General features: G+C 42.5%; 1 protein-coding gene across 7 annotated transcripts in view; it reads right to left on the bottom strand.

The window, feature by feature from the left end:
* ASB3 (ankyrin repeat and SOCS box containing 3) overlaps positions 1-22,048 on the bottom strand; it is a 128,655-nt gene that overhangs the window by 68,431 nt on the left and 38,176 nt on the right. For all 7 annotated transcript variants that reach the window (XR_009152916.1, XM_058164957.1, XM_058164956.1 and 4 more), the window contains 3 exons: positions 19,286-19,483; positions 8,879-9,127; positions 2,267-2,400 (listed from right to left, as the gene is read on the bottom strand). Coding sequence is in view for 6 of the 7 variants with exons in the window: in XM_058164957.1 (XP_058020940.1) it covers positions 2,267-2,400; positions 8,879-9,127; positions 19,286-19,483 (581 nt within the window). In the remaining variant the exon portion in view is untranslated. The remainder of the gene's footprint in view (positions 1-2,266; positions 2,401-8,878; positions 9,128-19,285; positions 19,484-22,048) is intronic.

Below are 22,048 nucleotides of genomic sequence, written 5' to 3'. Positions count from 1 at the left end.
TACTTAAAACTAGAAAATCCAGGATCCTTCAATTTTCAAAACATTTGTGGTTCATTGGTAATAATAAATTGGTGTTTATGACACATTAAGCTGACCCCAAGATACTATCTATACATCTGCTTTCTCTTCTGTATAGCTTTTTAACCCACAAAAGCACCAAGGTGCTGCTACAATGCCTCATTGTGACAAGGGGTGTGTTTGTGGGAGAAACGTGCAAAGAATGCTAAGAATCAATCTCAAGAGTGCATATTCCCAGCAGCATCACTCAAAACCTGAAGGTCATCTCAGTTGCTCAGCTGAAGCAAGCTGACCCCTATATCAGGCAGCAGCAATATTGGAAAATTGTGGAAGAGGAGGGTCATTTACCATTGTGGAAGAGGAGGGTCATTTACCATTACCATAACAAGGCATCATTTCATACCATGCTAAGAAAAGCAATGGTAAATGACTCATATATGTTATCAGCAAAACCACTAAGATAGACAATATAAAGTGATTGACAATATTTAGTATCAGATGATGAGCCCCTTAGGTCAGACTGCAGTCAATATACTACTGAGGAAGAACTATGTTTTTCAGAATATTAATAGTGTTTATGATGTGGCCACATTAAAGCCTTTGGAGTGTCTAGTAGCTGGTGCTGTCATGAAGGGGAGAAATGCAGAGCTGTATGAACAGAATTACAGTGAGAGCTTAAAATGTAAGCAGCACGAATGTTTCTAGGCCTAGGAAACAGAATGACAGAAACTGAAAAAAGAGAAGTGGAAGTCTTGACAAGAAAGTCAAGATCTTGGGAAGAAGAATGTCAAATAACTCTTAAGAAGGATTGTTACAATCACATTTCTAGACATTGAAGATGGAAACATATACAGAAAAGGCCAATAAAATGAATTATTTCGGGATAAGTGAGAAAGTAAAACACTATCAAAAAGAAGTCATGATGTACTTTGTTGACTGACATCTATACTACATCAAGCTGTAGTATAAAAATGGGAAGATCAAAACCTGTTCAATATCGTCATACAAAACCTAAATAAAACAAAGCCATAATCCATAGCAAAGCAGTCTCCAGGTCAGAAAATAAGTTGTATAGTCTTTCCTTATTTATTCAGCTATAAGTTTAATGTACGTTGAGAGCGCCTGAATTAGAAGAACATGGCATGATTTTGAAATTGGAGGAAGAAATCTCAGTAGCCTGAACTATGTTGATGATGCTACTCTAATACATACTCTAATAAAGGATCTGAAATGAAACAAAATAACAAAAGTCAAGGGGCACTGAAAAAAATGAGACTTAAATCTAAAAAAGACCAAACTAATACAGTAAGCACGGCAACCAACCTTAAAATTGACAATGAAGACATTATACAGGCAAATAGTCTGTTTTATAGAATTGATTATCAACAGTTAAGGAACCAGCTATAAAAAACACACCATAGACTTACATTTGGTGAGTATCAGTAAAGGCCTTGAAAAAGATTTTAAGAGGTCATAATAAAGATCAGAACCGTACAGGAAACAGTTTTTCCTGTGACCCTCTCTGGATGCAAAAGTTGGACTTCAAAGAAGCAAGACAAAGATTATTGACAGTTTTGAATGTTTGTGTTGGAAAAGACTCCTGAGAATGCCATGGAGAGTTAGGATAACAAATAGATCACAGAACAAATCAATCCAGACTTTTCACTTGGACCACAAAATTATCAGATTCAAATTATCCTATTTTGAACACATTATACAATGATTAATACTTCATTTCTTATGTATATTTAAATCAACATAAGGTGGCTCAGGGGCTAGGATGTTGAGCTTGTCAATCAAAAGGTCGGCAGCTCAGCAGTTCGAATCCCTAGTGTTGCCGTGTAACAGGGTGAGCTCCCGTTACTTGTCCCAGCTTCTGCCAACCTAGCAGTTTCGAAAGCACGTAAAAATGCAAGTAGAAAAAATAGGGACCACCTTTGGTGGGAAGGTAACAGCGTTCCTGCGCCTTTGGCATTGAGTCATGCTGGCCACATGACCACAGAGATGTCTTTGGACAGTGCTGGCTCTTCAGCTTTTAAACGGAGATGAGCACCGCCCCCTAGAGTCAGCAACGACTAGCACGTATATGCGAGGGGAACCTTTATCTTTACCTTAAATCAACATTATGCTCTCTGAGAGCATGTATATCAAGGCTACAATCCCGTGCATTACTGAACAACAAATTATTTGTTATTTAGACATTAATAAACAGACCATACAAAAATAAGCTGGCTCATTCTTTGCTTACCAAAGTAAGTACAGGGCATCCACATGGAAGTGGCCCTGCGGCTGGAAAGAACTTGCTCCACATTCCACGGAAGCCTCTTCCAATTAGTAAACTCCAGCAGGAAGTTCAGAGCATCGCTGCTTACAGAGAAAATCCTAGAAGTGAACAAAAATAAATTACTATAAGAACCAGTGTATCCTATTGAGTAGTGTCAGCTTCTGGTAAAAGAGTTCAAGAGTTCAAATTCCTAATCAGCCATGTAACCGAGTGATTTAAGGCCAATTATTATCTTTCAGATAAACATATAATATTCTCAGTTCATAAAAGAAATATAAAATGAATAGTAGTAAATTTTAGAGGATATTAAGTGATGTAGTCCTAAAATACAAAACTTTATTTAACTGGAAAATATGCTGTATCAAATATAACTTAATAGAATTCATATGGGCCAGTTCTACTACTGGTACTCTGTTCATTCGAATAAAATGAATTGAATACTCGTCTCTTGTAATCTGAGTATCTTTGTAATAGATCTTCACTACAGAATGCTTGCATTCTGGGTATTAATCAGGGTGGATTTGATTTAAATGAAGTCGATTTAAATCACAATTTAAATCATGATTTAAATCAGTAATAAAAAGGCTGATTTAAATCAACTCAATTTAAATCATAATTTTTAAAGAGCAATTGTCATCCCTGTCCCGCAGCAGCTCCTTCTTTGACCCACTGTTGACTCATTGACAGCCCCATTCACTTTGGCAGGCAGCAGGTGAGTGGATGCCCACTAACAGGCGCTACCATGATGGATCTGAAATGACAGGTGCTCTTTAATATTATATTTATAAGCTGCATAGAAAGTTTCACTTTCATTTTTACTCCTTGCCCTGCCTCCTCACACTTAGAGCCTGGTGGTACAGATGCATTTCTCTTCAAACAATCATAGTTTATAATGTACATAGATTTGCAAAACAATGTGATAAAGGAATATCCCTGAACTTTGTTTTATGATTTATCTCATGGTTACTGTGAAATTGTGTGAATGCATCAATGCAGTGTATGTTATCTCAGCTTGCAGAATTTAGATTCATTGAGTTTACAAAAAAATATAAATATTGCAGAATATACAGCCTCATGCTACATAATTAAGCTCCATTTCATGCTGAATAAACTAAATTATTAATTATCTTAAATAGAAAACCATCTTTAGATTTTTACTCCAAAAGCATTTTATTAAAATAAATCTGGTGGTTTTTTTAAAAAAATCATCGATTGTAATCCACCCTGATATTAATACATAATGAACACACACATACTCCACTTACAGAGTATGTAGTAAATTATTAAAAAATCATATTGCCAACTGGAAATCCTAACTTTGTTCAACTACTGTAATCAATCAGTTTCATTCTCCCACACATGCAGTGAAGAGTATCCACAAAGGATCAAAGCAGTTAAGAGAATTATATCGAGCCTGTGTTTCTTGTGACCTTTGATGATATTTGGCTTCAGAACACAAGGCCCTTTTTATTAGTTTAAAATGGCTGTAAATCTAATGTATTCTCCAACAAGATGACTTCTGCCCTTTAAAAGCAAAGAGAAGATATTTGGACCTTTCTACATGGGAAGGAGTGTGCATATGTTTCATTTTTTGTATTTGTTCAAAGTTTTAGGAACGCAGCATAAAGCAATTTTCCTTTTCACTGGAAAAAAATCAGACCACCTGCTTTCACTGAAGAATCAACACAGCTTGAATTTGACACAGAACACACAACCGTGAAGGACCAGCACAATGGTCTTCAAACTCACCTCCAACCTTATTGTCTTCCAATAATTCACTTTTGTTCCAAACTTCCTCCTGTTCTATCATCTAAGATGTTCTAAGGTGTAGATCACTGGTGAAATCCTCTGAGGTTTGCCACTGGTTCACTGTGCGTGCGCATGCGCCGTGAGCACCAAATGCATGCTTTGCGCAGAAAAAGGAGGCTTAAGAAGGTACGTAGAACAGAGAGGAGGGAGAACAGCTGTGCCACATGATTTACATTTGCTAAAAAGCAGGATTTCCTACTTTCTACCTAATCTAAATCGCACGGCACAGCTGATCGTTGGAAATACCAGTTCGGATGACCCGCTAGCATTTTTTTACTACCAGTTCACCCAAACTGGTAGCTTTTATTACTACCGGTTCGCCTGAACCGTTGTGAACCAGTAGCATTTCACCCCTGGTGTAGATGTAATACTGATATTAGGGAGTTGAGGAGCAACAACATATGCTTCTTCCCTAAAGACCCTTACAACTTTTCACTACTCCCATTAGAACATTTAATCATGGTGCAGCTTAACATAATAATCATGGCTAAATGCTGTCCCGAGTTTGCTCTTCATTAGGCCTAAGGTGGAAATAATTTTCTTTAATGTCGTAATTATCATTAAAATTCAACAAATGCTATTTGCCCTAACTCACATATTTTCTCTGTAGTAAAAATTCTCCCCTTTTTCAGCATTAACTATGATGTTGTGTTACATCAGCACTCATATTAATGCAAAACCTGATTATCAGAGCTTGACACTGAAAGCTGAAACTGGTTCAGAGACTTAACTTTTCTGTCAACCTGGCTTATTCCACTGGGGAAAACATGCAATTTGCAAGTTCATTTCCAACAGCTTTAACCATAATTATTTACATAGGTCATAGAGTTTCCATTCTGTAGTTCTAAAACTTAGCTCAGGCTCTGAATTCTAAGTATTAGTAGAGTCAGGCGGCAGAATCCCAGAAAGAGTGGATAGACTGATATAAGGTTTAAATCAAGATAAGAGAAAAGCCAGTATTATTTTCATACCATCTGAAGGATATGCCAAGATATGCCACACTACTTATTTGATAAATGTATATGGCCAGCTATCTCACAAAAATGACAGATGGCAGACAAACCAATAAATGCAAAGGCACATTCTATTACTTTGCTGCAATAACAACAGTAATATTGTTATGCAACAAGCCCAGATAATAGCATGAGACTACCTCCTGGACTCCCAGGATAGCAGTATTATGGGTTATAAGCCCTGGTGGCACAGTGGTTAGAATGCAGTATTGCAGGCTGATTCTGCCCACAGCCTGGAGTTCGAACCCTGATGGGTTCAAGGTTGACTCAGTCTTCCATTATTCCAAGAACCCAGATGTTGGGGCCAATATGCTAACACTGTAAACTGCCCAGAGAGTTCTGTAAAGCAATTCATGGTTTTATGTGTATATTGCTGTCGTTTTTATTTTGGCTGCAAACCGCCCTGAGTCCCTCGGGAGAAGGGCGGTATAAAAATTTAATAAATAATAAATAAAATAATAATAATAAGTCGGAGTACTATTTTTATTGCTGTTATAATATTGCTTTCCATACCCATAGAGTGAAATCTAAGCACTCATCCCAGGCTTGCGAGTAGTTTTTTTGTGATTCCTGATACTCTGATAAATGACAGGTGGGAGACTGAGGTACACACTAACTGTATATAGAAACCACCAATCCATCTACGAAAATGTTTACATCAGTCAAAATAATATTATCTCATTCCTGACTAAATACATAGGTCAGTTTTGCCATCTCTGTTAGTTCTGCCATCTTCATAACCCTTTTCTCCATTGTAGGTACATCAGTATTTCCCCATCTTTGTGTATATAATAATCTTGTTGCATTACCATATATAAAACCAGTCTTCCATAAGTTGTCTATAATTGACAATCCCAAATCCATATTAAAAAAATTCTGATTTCATCTCAACATTAATCTTTAAAATTCTTTGCCTCATCATATGCACTTAATAATCTTTATGCATATAATAGCCTCACTGTAGTCTCTATATATAAAAGCAAAAACCACTCACGCCATAATCAAGAACTTTCCCAAACTGTAAAGCCTACAAACTTGAAATTTGCCACATATGTTCCTCTTGGCTTCTAGGTGCTCACTAAGAAAGGATTTTTCGAAATGACCATCAGAGCATTAGTATTTCCTATATTATGATTAACATGCTCTGATGCTAAGGAGTTCTATTCCCCCTCCCCACCTGAAAAGAAATCTGTTCCAAACGCAAAACACAAGCAGAGGAGAGGAGTTTCACTTTCAGTTTTACTTTCACAGCAGCAACCAGGGGATAGGATAGGGGAGGCTTCTGTAGGGCAAGGCTGAGGGTGAGAAGGGGAGAGGAGAGGAGAGGCTGTGTTGTGATCCAGGCCCCCCGGGCCTGGCATCCTGGAGGAGGAGAGTGAGGAGGAGGAGCTAGCAAAGCTTGATTCCCCCGGGCCCTCTTCCTCCCTGGCACCGCCCCAGGAAGAGGAGGAGGGGCTGACAAGGCCTGATTCCCCCGGGCCCTCTTCCTACTTGGCAACACCCCAAGAGCCAGTTGTTGAGGATCAATCCTGACTCGATGCGAGACTGCGAAGTCGTGATAGGCGTGCGCAGCAGAGGAAATGGAGGGGCAGGCCCAGGGAGTGCTGAGTCACGGAGCGACACCTCACAGGGGATAAAAGCAGAAGGAGGAGCTCCTGGCTCTTTGTGTTGGACAAAGCTGCAAACTCCTTGGACAATCTGTTTCATGGATTGAAACTGAATATCTTTGTGAGTGACTTTTGCTTTCCCTGTAATTTCCTGGTTACCTTGGTAACACACTGTTTCAGCTCGCTTCTACGAGATAAGAGATTTTGGCAGGCGCATGGGGAAACGTGGCCAGAACATTTCTGTGCCAAAGGAACCCGGCCAAGTGTAAATAAACTGTTGGCAGAAGGCCTTCGACTGGCTTATTTTCTTGGGAGCGTTGGGGGGGGGGACAGAACAGGCTGATCATAACTACTCATTAATTGTCAAGCTGTAAGTGTTGATTTGTCAAGCCCCATCACATAGTTTCGTAGCGAATCAAGGGTATCCAGCTAGTTACCATATACAAAAATAATCATCTATGAGTGTTTTCTAATTGGATGTCAAAAATCTCAATAAAAAAATCTTATTTCATCTGAATATTAATTATTAAAAATCTTGGAATCATTTGTATTTGTATTCATGTTTTTCTTTGCTTTTTCGCAAATCCACCATGCATGAAAAAATGTCCCTTTGTGCTTTTCACATTTCCAACATTGGTTAGAAATGCCTTTATGCATCTTAAATTTTCCTGGTGACATTTATTAATAGTACATTATTTTATAAAATTTCCTCTTAAATTATAACACAATCTGAATTTCAGTCCTTTTAATCACATTCTCTTCCTTTGATCCATCTGTATATTGGAACCCAAAATCTTAATCCATTTCATTGTACACTTTTTAACATGTTCTTTCAATTTCAAATTTCAACAGAAGTTTGTACTTTTAAGCAATCACACGTACATAATTCAATTTCCAATTTCATCTTTTGTTGTTTCATTCCCATTAGCTTTTTAACTACCTACATTAATTTTTTCTCTTAATTGTGCATAGAAAAACCAAACTAAATCCCTCTGCAGTTAATTATTCTGTTGGTTTCATCTTAAACTATACATCTTCCTGCATGAATGTCTTGATACGATAATCAACTGTCCCGATTGCTTTCCTAACCCTTCAAGACACTCACAATGGCATATAAGTAAGATATATATAACCATATATTAAAATTCAGTGATAGTAGTCTACTTCAGACATGCTAACATATAAAAGTTTTCATGCTTGTAGCCCAATCCTACTCTGCGAGATATTAAACAAGGCTCTGAATAATGTATTCAGAACATTGCATATTAGATATCCACCTGAAGTGACTACTACACACATATGAATATACACTTGTAAAACATCCTTCATGGTCACACAAACACAAGCTGATAAGATCCATATCTCCATGTTGCAGAAGCTTCGTGTATGTATGTCCAAACATATGCAACATTCCACACATAGTGAGACGGACACTACATACAGTATATGAGACAGAAGTGGCCAAAAATTACTATCAGAATTTACTGATCTGCAAGAGATTATGGATTTCTGACAAACAACTTTTAACCACGGTAATAATAAAATTACACATCTCTTATTTTTTCGTTATATGAATGGATAAAAGCCTGATAGTTATCAGGAATGCATTCTAACTTTAGGAAGAGCTTGGCAGTCAGTACAGTTCTGTTATCAACTCCAAATGAAGGCCTCAACATTCCATAATCCTAAATAAATTTGTTTCTGTAATTTGTTTTATTGGTGAATTCCTATTTGGAAGGGGAGAAATTTCATAAATTTGAAATCCTACCTGAACTACCCACTTATATTCAAGATAGCATTTCCACACAATAATGCTGAGTAACAAAAGCAATTCCTATGATATAAAATGTATGGATGCATGAATGAACAGATGTTTGTATATCCGTATGCCTACAAAAAGATGTATGTAAATATATTTACATAGTGGTGAGCTGGAGCCAGCTTGCTGAGCCAATTGATATGTTTTCTTAATTTTGTGAGCTGGTTCACAGCAGAGGTGAACCTCAACACCTAATACATTAATCAGCTGTTCCACCATGAATAGTAGCAATGGAGCCAGCAGAGCTGTTTCTTAAAACATTTAGCAGCAGACCAGTACGCATACACAATCATACAAAATATTTATATGCTTATAATGCCTTGCTTACCAATCTTGAAAGAGAAGATTCACAGGATTAAACCCAGCTAGTAAGAGTGAGGGCAGCCATTCTTTGTAGTCATGTCCTGCACTGACTGCATACTTTGAAAATTCTGCCAGATGTTGTTGGCATAGGAACTTGCAATCCTTCCTCAAGAAATGCCGAAATAGACCGTATCTTCTATGTAGCAGGCAAAGGCCTAAATCTATTTCAAGAATTCTGATTCCGTATTTCAGAAGAATGAGAATTATTTCACTTCTGCAAGAAATGTACAAGACATATACATGTTACACCTTGCAAGCCACTCAGAGTTGCCTTGTGGTGAGATGGGCAGCCAATAAATTTAATAATAACCCCAGTGAGACACTACCTTGACATGGTTGTAGGGCTTGTGTGCTCTGAGGAAGATAAGAAGTAGGTTCAACCATACTGGGCAGGTCTCATCAGAGGAGATAGACATACAGTGTTTCCCCCTTAAAAAGTATGGTGAAACATAAATTAAAGAAATCTATATTGGCTCAGTTGTCACCTGAGTTAACAAGGACATGCTAGAAGTTGGGAGTTCCTGAACATCTAGTGAAAAATGGACTACCATTTTGGTAGTCTGAACTGCTGGCTGAGCAACCAGAATCAACAATTTCAGAACTACTGGAAGAAAAGGTTTTTACCCATTACAAATATAGTGACTGAAAACAAAGAATGCAGATATTCTTACAGATTATTATAGATCAAGTCCAAAAAGAGTATATTTGAAATGAATGGACCAGTTCTGGAAAGAATAATGACCAGAATAAGAAATAACAGAAGAGTGGCTAGCTTGGCCAAAGCAAAGCAAAGGTAGTACCAATACTAATAGGTGCCTTGGGTGCAATTTCATTACAACAGCAACACCACTTGAACATCATCGACATTGGCAAATTCATCATCAAGTCAATTGCAAAAGGCAACTTTACTCAGAACACCTCTCATCCTGTGACAATATGTGTAACTGTGCATAGAAAAACCAAACTAAATCCCTCTGCAGTTGATTTCATCTTAAGCTGTACACCTTTCTGCATTAATGTCTTGATATGATAAGCAACTGTCCAATTGCTTTCCTGGCCCAATTCAAAACACTCACAATGGCATATAAAGTAATACTGGACACCATAACCATATATTAAAATTCAATGATAGTAGTCTGCTTCAGACATGCTGAACAATTAAAAAGTGGTGTGACAATATGTGTAACACCATAAATATCCACATCTGCCTATCCCTTGAAAAGGACTCAACAGGTAGACAAAAATGCCCAATCCAGTCTGAACATCTGGTTGACTGTGCTACAAATCATATTAAAAAATTGTAACATAGTGTTTATTCAAACAATTTTTCCAGAAATTAACCTGTAACCTACCAGTTAGTTAATTTGCTAGCTAGCTGATTAATTCCTACTTATTAAATAGCACTAGGTCAATGGCTGGACCTCTCTACACCATCCATGAAATTAGTTGATCTCTTTGAATACAAATGCCAGTCCAGCAGAATATTTCAATGGACAATCCATAGAGATCGCCAAGCATGATCCGAGGGGTGAGTTTGTATCTGCAACAATCTTTCCAATAGAACCCTCTAAAAAGCTCTATGTTACTTTGAAAATCACTAAGTCCCCTTGGTGTGCTAAACAGGACAGACTGAGCAGGTCACGAGACAATGATCTTCAAATGCAAGTGGAGGCCAGGAATTTGAAGAAAACTGGCTTATCAAGTCCTTTGGTGGATTCACAATATTTTCTAAATTTGTCTATAAAGGGTATGCTTTTGTATATGTGTGACAGAGGGAAAGAGACACCAAAGTGCATTAATCACATCTTATACCTTCAACTAAGGTGCTATTGCTACAATTAGGAAATGCAACAAATACAATCTGAAGGACTCCTGTTCAGAACATTCCATTCTACATCTTCTTTTACAGCAGTTAAGATTTTTTTTAATGTTTCTTGAAACTCTGGAATTTCCATGAATCTGCCAATATCTTACCCTTTTTTGCAGTTCCCCTTTTTAAAAAATTTTAAAAGACAAATTAAGAATAAGAGAATACAACAACAGCCATTTTGAGCAAAAAAATTGTAAAAAGAATCATTTCATTTAATTTCATAAATCATATCATGTGTTCATGAGAGATAGCTTTCAAAAAAATTATAACAGAAAGAAAAAAAACCTGTTCAAAGGGAACAATACCCCTTAAAAGATTTTTTAGAAGGATGTTATTGTAGCTAGAGATGACTTAGTACTGAGATGGCATGGGATGGGATGGGATGGGATGGGACGGGATGGGATGGGATGGGATGGGATGCGATAGAATAGAATAGAATAGAATAGAATAGAATAGAATAGAATAGAATAGAATAGAATAGAATAGAATAGAATAGAATAGAATAGAATAGAATAGAATAGAATAGGAATAGAAATAGAATTCTTTATTGGCCATGTGTGATTGGACACACAAGGAATTGTCTTGGTGAAAATGCTCTCAGTGTACATAAATATACATTAGTCAAGAATCATAAGGTACAACACTTAATGATAGTCATAGGGAAACAGTCAATATAAATCTTAAGGATACCAGCAACAAGGTTATAGTCATACAGTCATAAGTGGAAGGAGATGGGTGATTGGAACGATGAGAAGATTAATAGCAATGCACAGTTAGTAACTAGTTTGACAGTGTTGAGGGAATTATTTGTTTAGCAGAGTGATGGCATTCAGGAAAAAACTGTTCTTGTGTCTAGTTGTTCTGGTGTGCAGTGCTCTGTAGCGTCGTTTTGAGGGTAGGAGTTGAAAGTTTATGTCCAGGATGCGAGGGGTCTGTAAATATTTTCACAGCCCTCTTTTTGACTCGTGCAGTATATAGGTCCTCAATGGAAGGCAGGTTGGTAACCATTGTTTTTTCTGCAGTTCTAATTATCCTCTGAAGTCTGTATCTGTCTTGTTAGGTTGCAGAACCAAACCAGACAGTTATAGCGGTGCAGATGACAGACTCAATAATTCCACTGTAGAACTGTATCAGCAGCTCCTTGGGCAGTTTGAGCTTTCTGAGTTGGTGCAGAAAGAACGTTCTTTGTTGGGTTTTTTTGATGACGTTTTGAATGTTAGCTGTCCACTTTAGATCTTGTGATATGGTAGAACCTAGAAATTTGAAGATCTCTACTGTTGATACCGTGTTGTCTAGTATTGTAAGAGGTGGTAGTATGGGAGGGTTTCTCCTAAAGTCCGCCACCATTTCTACGGTTTTGTGTGTGTTCAGTTCCAGATTGTTCTGGTCGCATCATGAGGCTAATTGTTCAACCTCCCATCTGTATGTGGATTCATCATTGTCTTGAATGAGACCGATCACTGTTGTGTCATCTGCGAACTTCGGTAGTTTAACAGATGGATCATTTGAGATGAAGTCATTGGTATAGAGAGAGAAGAGAAGAGAAGAGAAGTAGAGAGAGCACACAGCCTTGTGGGGCCCCTAAGTTAATTGTACAGGTATCTGATGTGATTCTTAGCTGTTGAAAATAGTTGAAAATAATGAGAAAGTAACACAGTGATATTGAATTTGCAAAGAGATGAACTCAATATATTTTCCTGATTTTTTTTTTCACTATTCTAAATCCACTTAAAAGCCTATTTAACATTTAGTGAACAAAATATGCCTAACATGTAAGTAATTCTTAAAACGTTTCCAAGAGCAATTGAACAGGAATATTTAATTTGGATTACCAAATACATGGTGTGTTATAAGTGTTCTAAACAAATAAATTCAAGACATGGCTTTGAAATTTATTTTTACTGAAATATTTCATAAAAATATAAATATTTTATAATGCAAGTCAATAATATACTGTATATTTATATATTTATTTATTTATTTTTATTTCTTTATCCCACTTTTATAATTTTATTTATAGACTTAAGGAAGTAAACCTATCTAATATTCCTTCTTCCTCCTATTGTGCTCCCAACAGCAACCTTGTGAAGTGAGTTGGGCTAAGAGAGAGTGATTGGTCCAAGGACACCCAGCTGGCTTTCATGGCTAAGGCAGTACTAGAACTCACAGTAGTACTAGAACTCCCAGTCTCCCAGTTTCTAGCCTGATGCCTTAACCATTAGGCCAAACCTTTTAACAGCTCTCTTGTACATGAATTCATCTGACTGGCAGTGAATGCCAGAGATTTTTTACTATGATTCTCCCCAACTGCTTGTGGAAGTATAATAAGAGATGTTGTTGTGACCCAGGTTCCTGGACCCGGACTCCTGGACTCGGATGATTCAGAAAGTGAGGGAGAAGACCTGGCCAGCCCTGCTTCTCTTGAGCCCTTTCCCTCCCTGGCACCCACTCAAAGGGATGGGGAGGCCGCACAGCCTGATTCCATGGAGCCTCCTTCTGATTTGGCAACGCCCAAGAACAGTTTTGGAGCGATGCAAGGTCACGACGTAATCGCCGCGCAGCAGCGGAAGAGTTGGGACAAAGCCAAGTCATAATTGTCATGCAGTGACATCTGCAGAGACTATAAATAGGAGGCGGGACTTCCTGGTTTTTTGTCTTGGACAAAGTAATGAGTTGGCGCGAGCTAATGAATTGGCGCGAGCTAACTATTTCAATGGAGGGAAGAATATATTCGTGAGTAATTCTGGCCTTATCTATAATTTCCTCGTTATCTCCAGAAACTTGGCAGGCCCGTGGGTAGACGTGGCCAGGACATGTATCTATGTAAATAAAAGGAAAAAAGGAAGGCCTCTGACGGACTCTTTGCTGGGAGTATTGGGGGAAGGGAAACAGAACATTTTGTCCAAGACCTGACTAAAACATCTTCCACCAAAGATGGACCAGCAGCAGGTACAGCAGCAGTTAGAGCAGCTACAAGCGGCTAATCAACAGCTCCAGCAGCAAGTGGCTCACTTGGCAGGCCAACTTGCTGCCAGGAATGTGCCTGCAGCCCCCCCCCATCCTCCCACTCCTCCTCCTCGTCGCAAGTGCCCGATAACCGTGCCGGATAAGTTTTCTGGGCAGCCTGAGATGTTCCCGACCTTCTTGGGACAGTGCCAGCTCTACATGGCTATGAGGCCAGAGGATTTCCCAGACGACCGGGCTAAGGTGGCCTTCGTGATTAACCTTCTTCCGGCTCGGCTGCTCGATGGGCCACGCCTCTTGCTCCAGGACAGCCCCTGCTGGCGGACCAACAGCGTTTTGGCAGCACCTCGCACCATGTATGAGGACCCGTTCAATGCTGATGGCAACCAGGCGCCTTAAGGAACTCCGTCAAGGGAAACGCCCCCTGCAGGAGTACATCGAATTTCGTCTTTTGTGCCAGGACTCTGACTGGAATGATGCAGCGCTGGTGGACGCGTTCCAGGAGGGACTCTCAGAGGAATTGCAAGACGAGCTGGCCCGCGTGGAGGCGCCGCGGACCCTCGACAACTTGGTGCCCCTTTGTCTCCGCCTCGATGCCCGTCTGCAACGGCGACCGTCCGTCGCGCCCCGGGACCCTCCGTCGACATCTGCACCCCAGTTCCTGCACCACCAGCACCCAGGGTCGCCCCACGTTTTGTAACCGCTGCGGAAGAGCCCATGGAGTTGGGAGCGGCCAGACCTCGCCTAACAGCCCAGGAGCGGAACCGGAGGCGCCAAGGGGGATTGTGCCTGTACTGTGGGGAGCCCGCCACTACCGCTTCTTGCCCCAGAAAGCGGCGGGCACGACGCCGGTCCCGAATCACAGCGTGACCAATCGAAGCGGAGCAGGCCCGACCTCGGGAAACCCTAGGTCGGGCACGCATTAAGCCCCCACTGGACGTTGCGGAAGTAGACTCTGGGCCCCTCGGCATCTGATTCTGGACACACGGATATGGTTGGGGAACCAGTCGGACGGGCTCCAGGCGCATGCGCTGGTGGACTCAGGGCCACAACAAACTTTATGGACCAGGCCTTTGTGACCCAGTTTGCGGTCCCGTGGTTCCGTGGACCCTCCGATGCGGTAGAGACAATTGATGGACGAGAACTGGTGTCCGGCCCCATTAAATTCGCCACCCAGCCTTTGCGCCTGGCTATTGGGGACCATGAGGAGGCGATCCAGTTTTATGTCACGGCGGACCTTCATTTTCCTTGGTCCTTGGGTTGGCCTGGCTTCGGACCCACGATCCTCAGGTGGCCTGGTCGCGAACGCCATCTCTTTCCCGAGTCTGCAGTGCGTCGATCACATCCGCCACACCTGTGCCGGCCAGAACGCCCCACCGCTGCCATCACCTTGCCTCCTGAGCTGACGGACTTCGCCGACGTGTTCAGCGAGAAGGAGGCGGACCGACTACCCCGCATCGGCCCTACGATTGCCCGTGGACCTTCTGCCCAACGCACCACTGCCTGTGGGACGCCTGTATTCCATGTCGGAGCCCGAGTTGGCCGCCTCAGGGACTTCCTGGACAAAAACCTGGCCCGAGGGTTCATCCGCCTTCAAAGTCCCTCTCTCGGCCCCGGTCCTCTTTGTGAAGAAGAAGACAGGGACTTGCGCCTATGCTGTGATTACCGCCGCCAAACGCCATTACGGTGCGGAATCGCTACCCCCGCCGCTCATCCCGGAGCTACTGGAAAGGTTGCGAGGCCACGATCTTCACCAAGCTCGATCTCCGGGGCCTACAACCTGGTGCGGATACGAGAAGGAGACGAATGGAAGACGGCATTCGGCACCGATACGGACACTACGAATACACTGTCATGCCATTTGGGTTGACCAATGCTCCCGCCGTTTTCAGCACTTCATGAACGACGTGTTCCGAGACATGTTGGATCGGTTCGTGGTTATCTACCTCGACGACATCCTGATTTACTCCCGGTCCAGGAAAGCCACCTTCGACACGCCAGTCTGGTTCTGCAACGCTATGGAGCAACAACTCAATGCGAAGCTGGAGAAATGCGTCTTCTTCCGGACTTCCATAGAATTCCTCGGCATATCATCTCGCCCGAGGGCATAGCCATGGACCCATGTAAAGTAGAAGCTTTGTGTAGCTGGGAAGCCCTCGTCGGGTGAAGGATGTTCAGCGCCTGCTGGGCTTCGCCAACTACTACCGGACCTTCATCCCGGCTTTGCCACACTGACAGCTCCACTTACCCAGCTCCTCAGGAAGAAGGTTGCATTCGGTGGGGTCCCCCGCAGCAAGAAGCATTCACAGCCCTCAAGAAAGCCTTCGTCACGGAACCCGTCCTGCGGCATCCCGACCCGCTCCGGCCTTTTGTGGTGGAAACAGACGCGTCCAATGTGGCTCTGGGTGCGGTGCTGCTACAGGCTCCGGCGAATGGTGGCACACTTTTTCCCGCGCTTACTACTCCGGAAACTCAACCTTCCGAGCGCAACTACACTATCTGGGAAAAAGAGTTGCTGGCTATCAAGGCTGCATTCGAGGCTTGGCGACACCATCTGGAGGGGGCCCGACATCAGGTGGAGGTCCGAACGGACCATCGGAATCTCGAGCACCTCACCACAGCTCGGAAGTTGGACCAGCGGCAGATCCGTGGTCATTGTTTTTCCCCGGTTCACCTTCCGCGTGACCTACATTCCCAGCGGTCACAACCGGAGGGGGATGCCCTGTCCCGCAAGCCAGAGTACCTCTGCCCCAAGGACCCCCTTCCTCCACGGACAGTGCTGCCGGCAGAAGCCTTGGCCGCAGCACGGGAGCCAGTGGACTTGCGGGCCCAGGTGCGAGAGGCGCAGCGCCAGGACGCCTGGTCGCAGCAAAGGAGAGCGGAGGTGGGCCCCGCGTCTCCTTGGACCTTGGAGGAGGACTTACTCAAGTTTCGGGGGCGATTATATGTGCCCACAGGACCACTCCGAGCCCTCGTCATGACCCAGTGCCACAACAACCCTGCAGCAGGACATTTTGGGTTCTTCAAGACCCTCCACCTGGTGACACGGACCTTTTGGTGGCCCCGAGTGCGGCATGATATACATGCCTACGTGACATCCTGCGTACCGTGCCGGCAAGCCAAGACCGCCACGGGGCCCCTCCCGGCTCCTCCAGCCCTTGCCGACACCCGACAGACCCTGGGGCGATCTCTATGGACTTCCTGACAGACCTGCCGCCGTCCTCTGGGTTCACCACGGTGCTGGTGGTGGTGGACATGCTCACCAAGATGGCACACTTCATCCCATGCCGCGGACTGCCCACAGCCGCAAAACGCCCGCCTCTTTCTGCAGCACATCTTCCGCCTCCATGGTCTACCGGACAGGGTGGTTTCAGACCGCGGAGTTCAGTTCACAGCCCGCTTCTGGAAGAGCCTGATGGCGCGTTGGAGGTGCAGGTATGTCTGTCGTCATCGCACCATCCGGAGACCGACGGGGTACAGAGAAGGTCATCGGTATACTGGAACAGTATCTCCGTTGCTTCATCAACCAGCAACAGGACAACTGGGCCGACTACCTGTCCCTGGCGGAGTTTGCTTTTAACAACTCTCAGCACACCTCTACTCAGATGACCCGTTCTTTGCCAATGTGGGGTACCATCCGCGGCTCTTCCTCTGGCACCACCGGACTCTCCTGTTCCCGAAACGCAGACCTTCCTGACGGAATTGCATGCGGTCCAACAGTTGGTACGTCAGCAGCTGAATCGGGCAAAGGAGGATTACAAACGGTCCGCCGACCGCTCCCGACGGGCAACGCCCCCGCTGGCAGTTGGAGACCGGGTGTGGCTCTCCACCAAACACCTCCCGTCCGACCGCCCGGTAAAGAAGTTGGACCACCGATTCATCGGCCCGTTCCCTGTCGAGGCAGTCATCAACCCGGTAGCCTACCGACTGACCCTGCCACGATCCATGCGGATCCACCCCGTTTTTCACCGGTCCCTTCTGGTTCCTGAGGCCACACCGAGTCCCCTTCGGTGCCCAACAGCACCCGCCACTGTCGCCGAGGACGGATCGGAGGAATACGAAGTCCACAGCGTACGAGACTCCCGCTGGCTGAAGGGTCGTTTCCAATATTTGATCGCGTGGAAGGGATACGGGACTGATTTCTCCTGGGTAGATGCCTCCGACGTTCATGCCCCTGACCTGGTGCAGGCCTTCCATGAGCAGAACCCAGCCCGACCGCATCCCGATCGTCAGCCCCGGGGGAAGGGCCCTGCGGTGAGGGATAGTGTTGTGACCCAGGTTCCTGGACCCAGACTCCTGGACTCGGATGATTCAGAAAGTGAGGGAGAAGACCTGGCCAGCCCTGCTTCCCTTGTGCCCTTTCCCTCCCTGGCACCCACTCAAAGGGAGGGGGAGGCCGCACAGCCTGATTCCATGGAGCCTCCTTCTGATTTGGCAACGCCCAAGAACAGTTTTGGAGCGATGCAAGGTCACGTAGACGTAATCGCCGTGCGCAGCAGCGGAAGAGTTGGGACAAAGCCAAGTCATAATTGTCATGCAGTGACATCTGCAGAGACTATAAATAGGAGGCGGGACTTCCTGGTTTTTTGTCTTGGACAAAGTAATGAGTTGGCGCGAGCTAATGAATTGGCGCGAGCTAACTATTTCAATGGAGGGAAGAATATATTCGTGAGTAATTCTGGCCTTATCTATAATTTCCTCGTTATCTCCAGAAACTTGGCAGGCCCGTGGGTAGACGTGGCCAGGACATGTATCTATGTAAATAAAAGGGAAAAAAAGGAAGGCCTCTGACGGACTCTTTGCTGGGAGTATTGGGGGAAGGGAAACAGAACAGATGTATTGTTTTTTATAAAATAACAAATCTCTCAACTTTGTTGCCCTAATTCTTTATCTTTTCATTTAGATAAAAAGCATTACAGAGTTTGTCAACAAGTTTCCTATATCATATGATCCCTCTACAAGGTTACAATAATATTGTAATCTGATATGGAGAACAAGAAGATTCCTTAGTTCCATAAAAAGGATCAATAACAGCAGAGAAGCTTCCCCAAACTATTTCACCTTCCCATAATGGCTGATTTCTCCTGAAATGTGAAGCTGTATGTTGTAAAGCAGCGGTTCTCTGGGAACCCCTAGGGGTGCCTGACACCTTTACAGATGTCACAAAGCCAAATAAACATTTTAACATTTCTCAGTTTTGATTTCTAATACAATAAATACCGCAAGATATAAGCCACATAAAAAGCTCTTTGGAATCCTCTATCATTTTTAAGAATGTAAAGGGGTCCTGAGGCCAATATGTTTGTGTAGTGCTACTCTAAGGCATTTCCAAGCATCTAAAGATGAAAGATGAAATATTATCTGAAATGAGAAAGTTTCAAAAACCTTTAATACAAACCAGTTGCTGCTCCCATAATATTCACCTTGTTTGCTAGGTTGTTTGTTTATTTTTAAAATTTATTGGCCGCCCCATCTTACCACAGGTTTAAAGTTCCCATAACTGTCTTGTCCTATAATAACTACAAAGAACATACGCACCCTTTTTGAAAAGCAAGAGACATTGGCGATTTGCAGCCAAAAACAGGACAAGACTGAGCATCCGGACTGTAACCTTCCTTAAGCAAAAGTTCCAAGCAAATTTCCTGACCACTGTAGATTGCAGAGTAGACAGGACTCACTTTGCCTTCAGCACTACCACAAACCCGATCAGTAACTGGTATCAACATGCGCAATATACTGCAAAGAAGTAAAATGGATGTTACTGTGCAAGCAAAAACATATTCATTATGTACTTTATAGATGAAAACATCATTTTCCTGACCTTAAAACAAAAAACATTATCTGCTACCTTTTAATGTGTTCTGTATAAAATTGAAATCTCAGCAAATCGTAAGGACTGGTTGATCTCATCTGGATTCTAAAACTAAGTAGGATTTGGCCTAATGGATACGAGACCTTTAAAAAATACCAGTGCTGAGACAAGATATATTGGTTTAAAAATCCCGGAAAAGGCAGTGGCAAGTAACCTTAATTTTGCTGCCAAGAATATTGCATAATTTCATTCAGGCTGTTCATAGCAGTTGAGCTTGATTCAAGGGTTTCCATAGTGGGTAACTGAACCCGTATGGTAAAAAGTTAAACCTTCTCTTTCAGAGGTGAGTCCTCTGGACCTATCTTTTGCTTTGGAATGGCAACATTTCATTTTGAGTCCTCTTTGTAATTCTAGTAAGTATGGGAAATAGGACTCTCAAACCAGTGTTGCCTTTTTAGCAATTAACAAATTTAAAAAACCAAACAAGCAAAATAATTGCAGTAATGTAACCTCCTGGCTATCTAGCATGTGAGCATATTGCTGGATTATCCACCCTTCCTCTCCTCCTTGGGTGATAGACCAACCTCACCAGAAAAAAATCCAATCAAATTTTATTTTAAAAAGAGAAATGATAAAATGTATTCCTATTTAATTTTTTTTTAAATCCAAATGGTGAATGTGAAAGATAAATGACAGGCCTGTTTAGACTGCAATAAAACAGCAGACTAAAACAAAAATACAAAAAGATAATGCAATACTCTAGACAGGCAAGTTGTTGTTTCTCATTCTGAGAGAAAAAAGTAGACGGGTTAGGTATTTCAAATTAATATTAAAGATTACATAAACATCCCAGAGAAGATTTGGAATCTCCATATGCAATCTGATAGGTTGAAGACCGAGGTTACATGCTCAATCCATCAGAGAAATAACATTAGACTTTAGCACATTCATTGTGACAGAGATATATTTTATTTTTAAATCTATTTTCTCTTCCCTGATAGCTCGCTTTAATCTACCCAAGTTCCATAGCTTAGTATGTTCATTCAAACATCATTCCAGACATATGCAGCCAAAAGTTTGATATGAAGCCAGAACTTTTTACAGAAAGCTGTAAGCAGAAGACTTTAAATTCCCTTCATCCCAAAACCACATTTCCTTCACTACCCTGGAATTTAGAGGTAATCAATACCTAGCCTGGAAGAAAGAAATCTTGCCTTTGAAAGGACTCCTGTTATACATTAAATAAAATGTCTGTGAGGAGGAACCCAATAAAATTGCCTCATAGGTCATAGTGAAGCTGAAACAGATATTTTAAAATATAAGGAAAGAGAGGTTGTCCCATTAGATATTGTTTATAGTGCCTATTTCAGGAGATGGGGGAAGCTGATGCTAGAAAGCATTGCTTTTCCAACAAGTTTTCTTTGGAACAGGCTTCCTCTAGATGTGTTTATCACATTTGGCAATTTTAAGGTGTGTGAACTTCAACTCCCAGAATTCTCCATGGGTGGCTAGGGAATTCTGGGAGTTGAAATCCACACATCTCAAAGTTGTCAAGTTTGAGAAACACTGTTCCAGATGTTACACTGGCCCCTCCAGTAAAAATATTCCAGAAGTTAGCCAAGTCTGAATAAGAGAGAGAAAGTATGAGAAGTGATTCTTAAGTCATAACTATTTTTATTATGTTTCTCATTTTTTATTCTTACTGTTATAGCTTTGGGTTTTTTAGTTGTCTTGGAATTCTGAAGTTATGAAACAATGATTTTAAGCAGCTTATTTTTTTTATTTTTATGCAAACATATTTGTATTTTTTTTTCCTAACTGGGGTTGCTTCTATTCTACTGTACTTTTTCATTGTAAACCATGGTAATCCGAATGTTTCTCCAAAATACAAATTTAACACAAAATTCAACTGATTTTAAGTTGAGGTTGTCCTCAACTTACAACCAGTTGCTTAGCAACTGTTCAAAGTTATGGCAGACCTCCCTAAAAGCTAACAACATGGTAACAAAGTTACGGCTGCTGCAGCACCCCCTCAGTCATTTGCCATTAAGACCAGCCACACGGATTCTGCAGCACCCACCATCTATCTCCCCCTATCCCATCCACCAGACTCTACATCTTCCACGTCACTGTTGTGGTCACTTTTTGAAGATCTCCGGAACTCCATTCAGGTTAGGGAAGCAAAGCAAGTTGGTTGTTGATGGGCTGCACAATGCAATCCCAGAAAAGCCACCATCTTCTCAGCTGCCACTGCTCCTGGGATTGTGCTGGGCAGCCCAGCAACGAAGCAGCTTGCTTTGCTTCCCTAACCGAGTTCCAAAAATCTTTGCTAGGTAAGTGTGCAACAGGTAACATGGGGTTTGGGACCCAGTGGGGCAGCACTGTGAGGGGCAGGAAACAGAGGACCAGCTGTCTCGTAGGGTGGGGGAGGCCTTGGGGGTCCCTGGAACCCATGAGACACACCATGTAACATCTGCACATTTAACAAT

Source organism: Ahaetulla prasina, chromosome 1, assembly GCF_028640845.1.
Source record: "Ahaetulla prasina isolate Xishuangbanna chromosome 1, ASM2864084v1, whole genome shotgun sequence".
Classification (NCBI taxonomy): Eukaryota; Metazoa; Chordata; class Lepidosauria; order Squamata; family Colubridae; genus Ahaetulla; species Ahaetulla prasina.
Note: the sequence above shows the minus strand (reverse complement) of the source record. Positions and strands in the feature narration are given on the sequence as shown.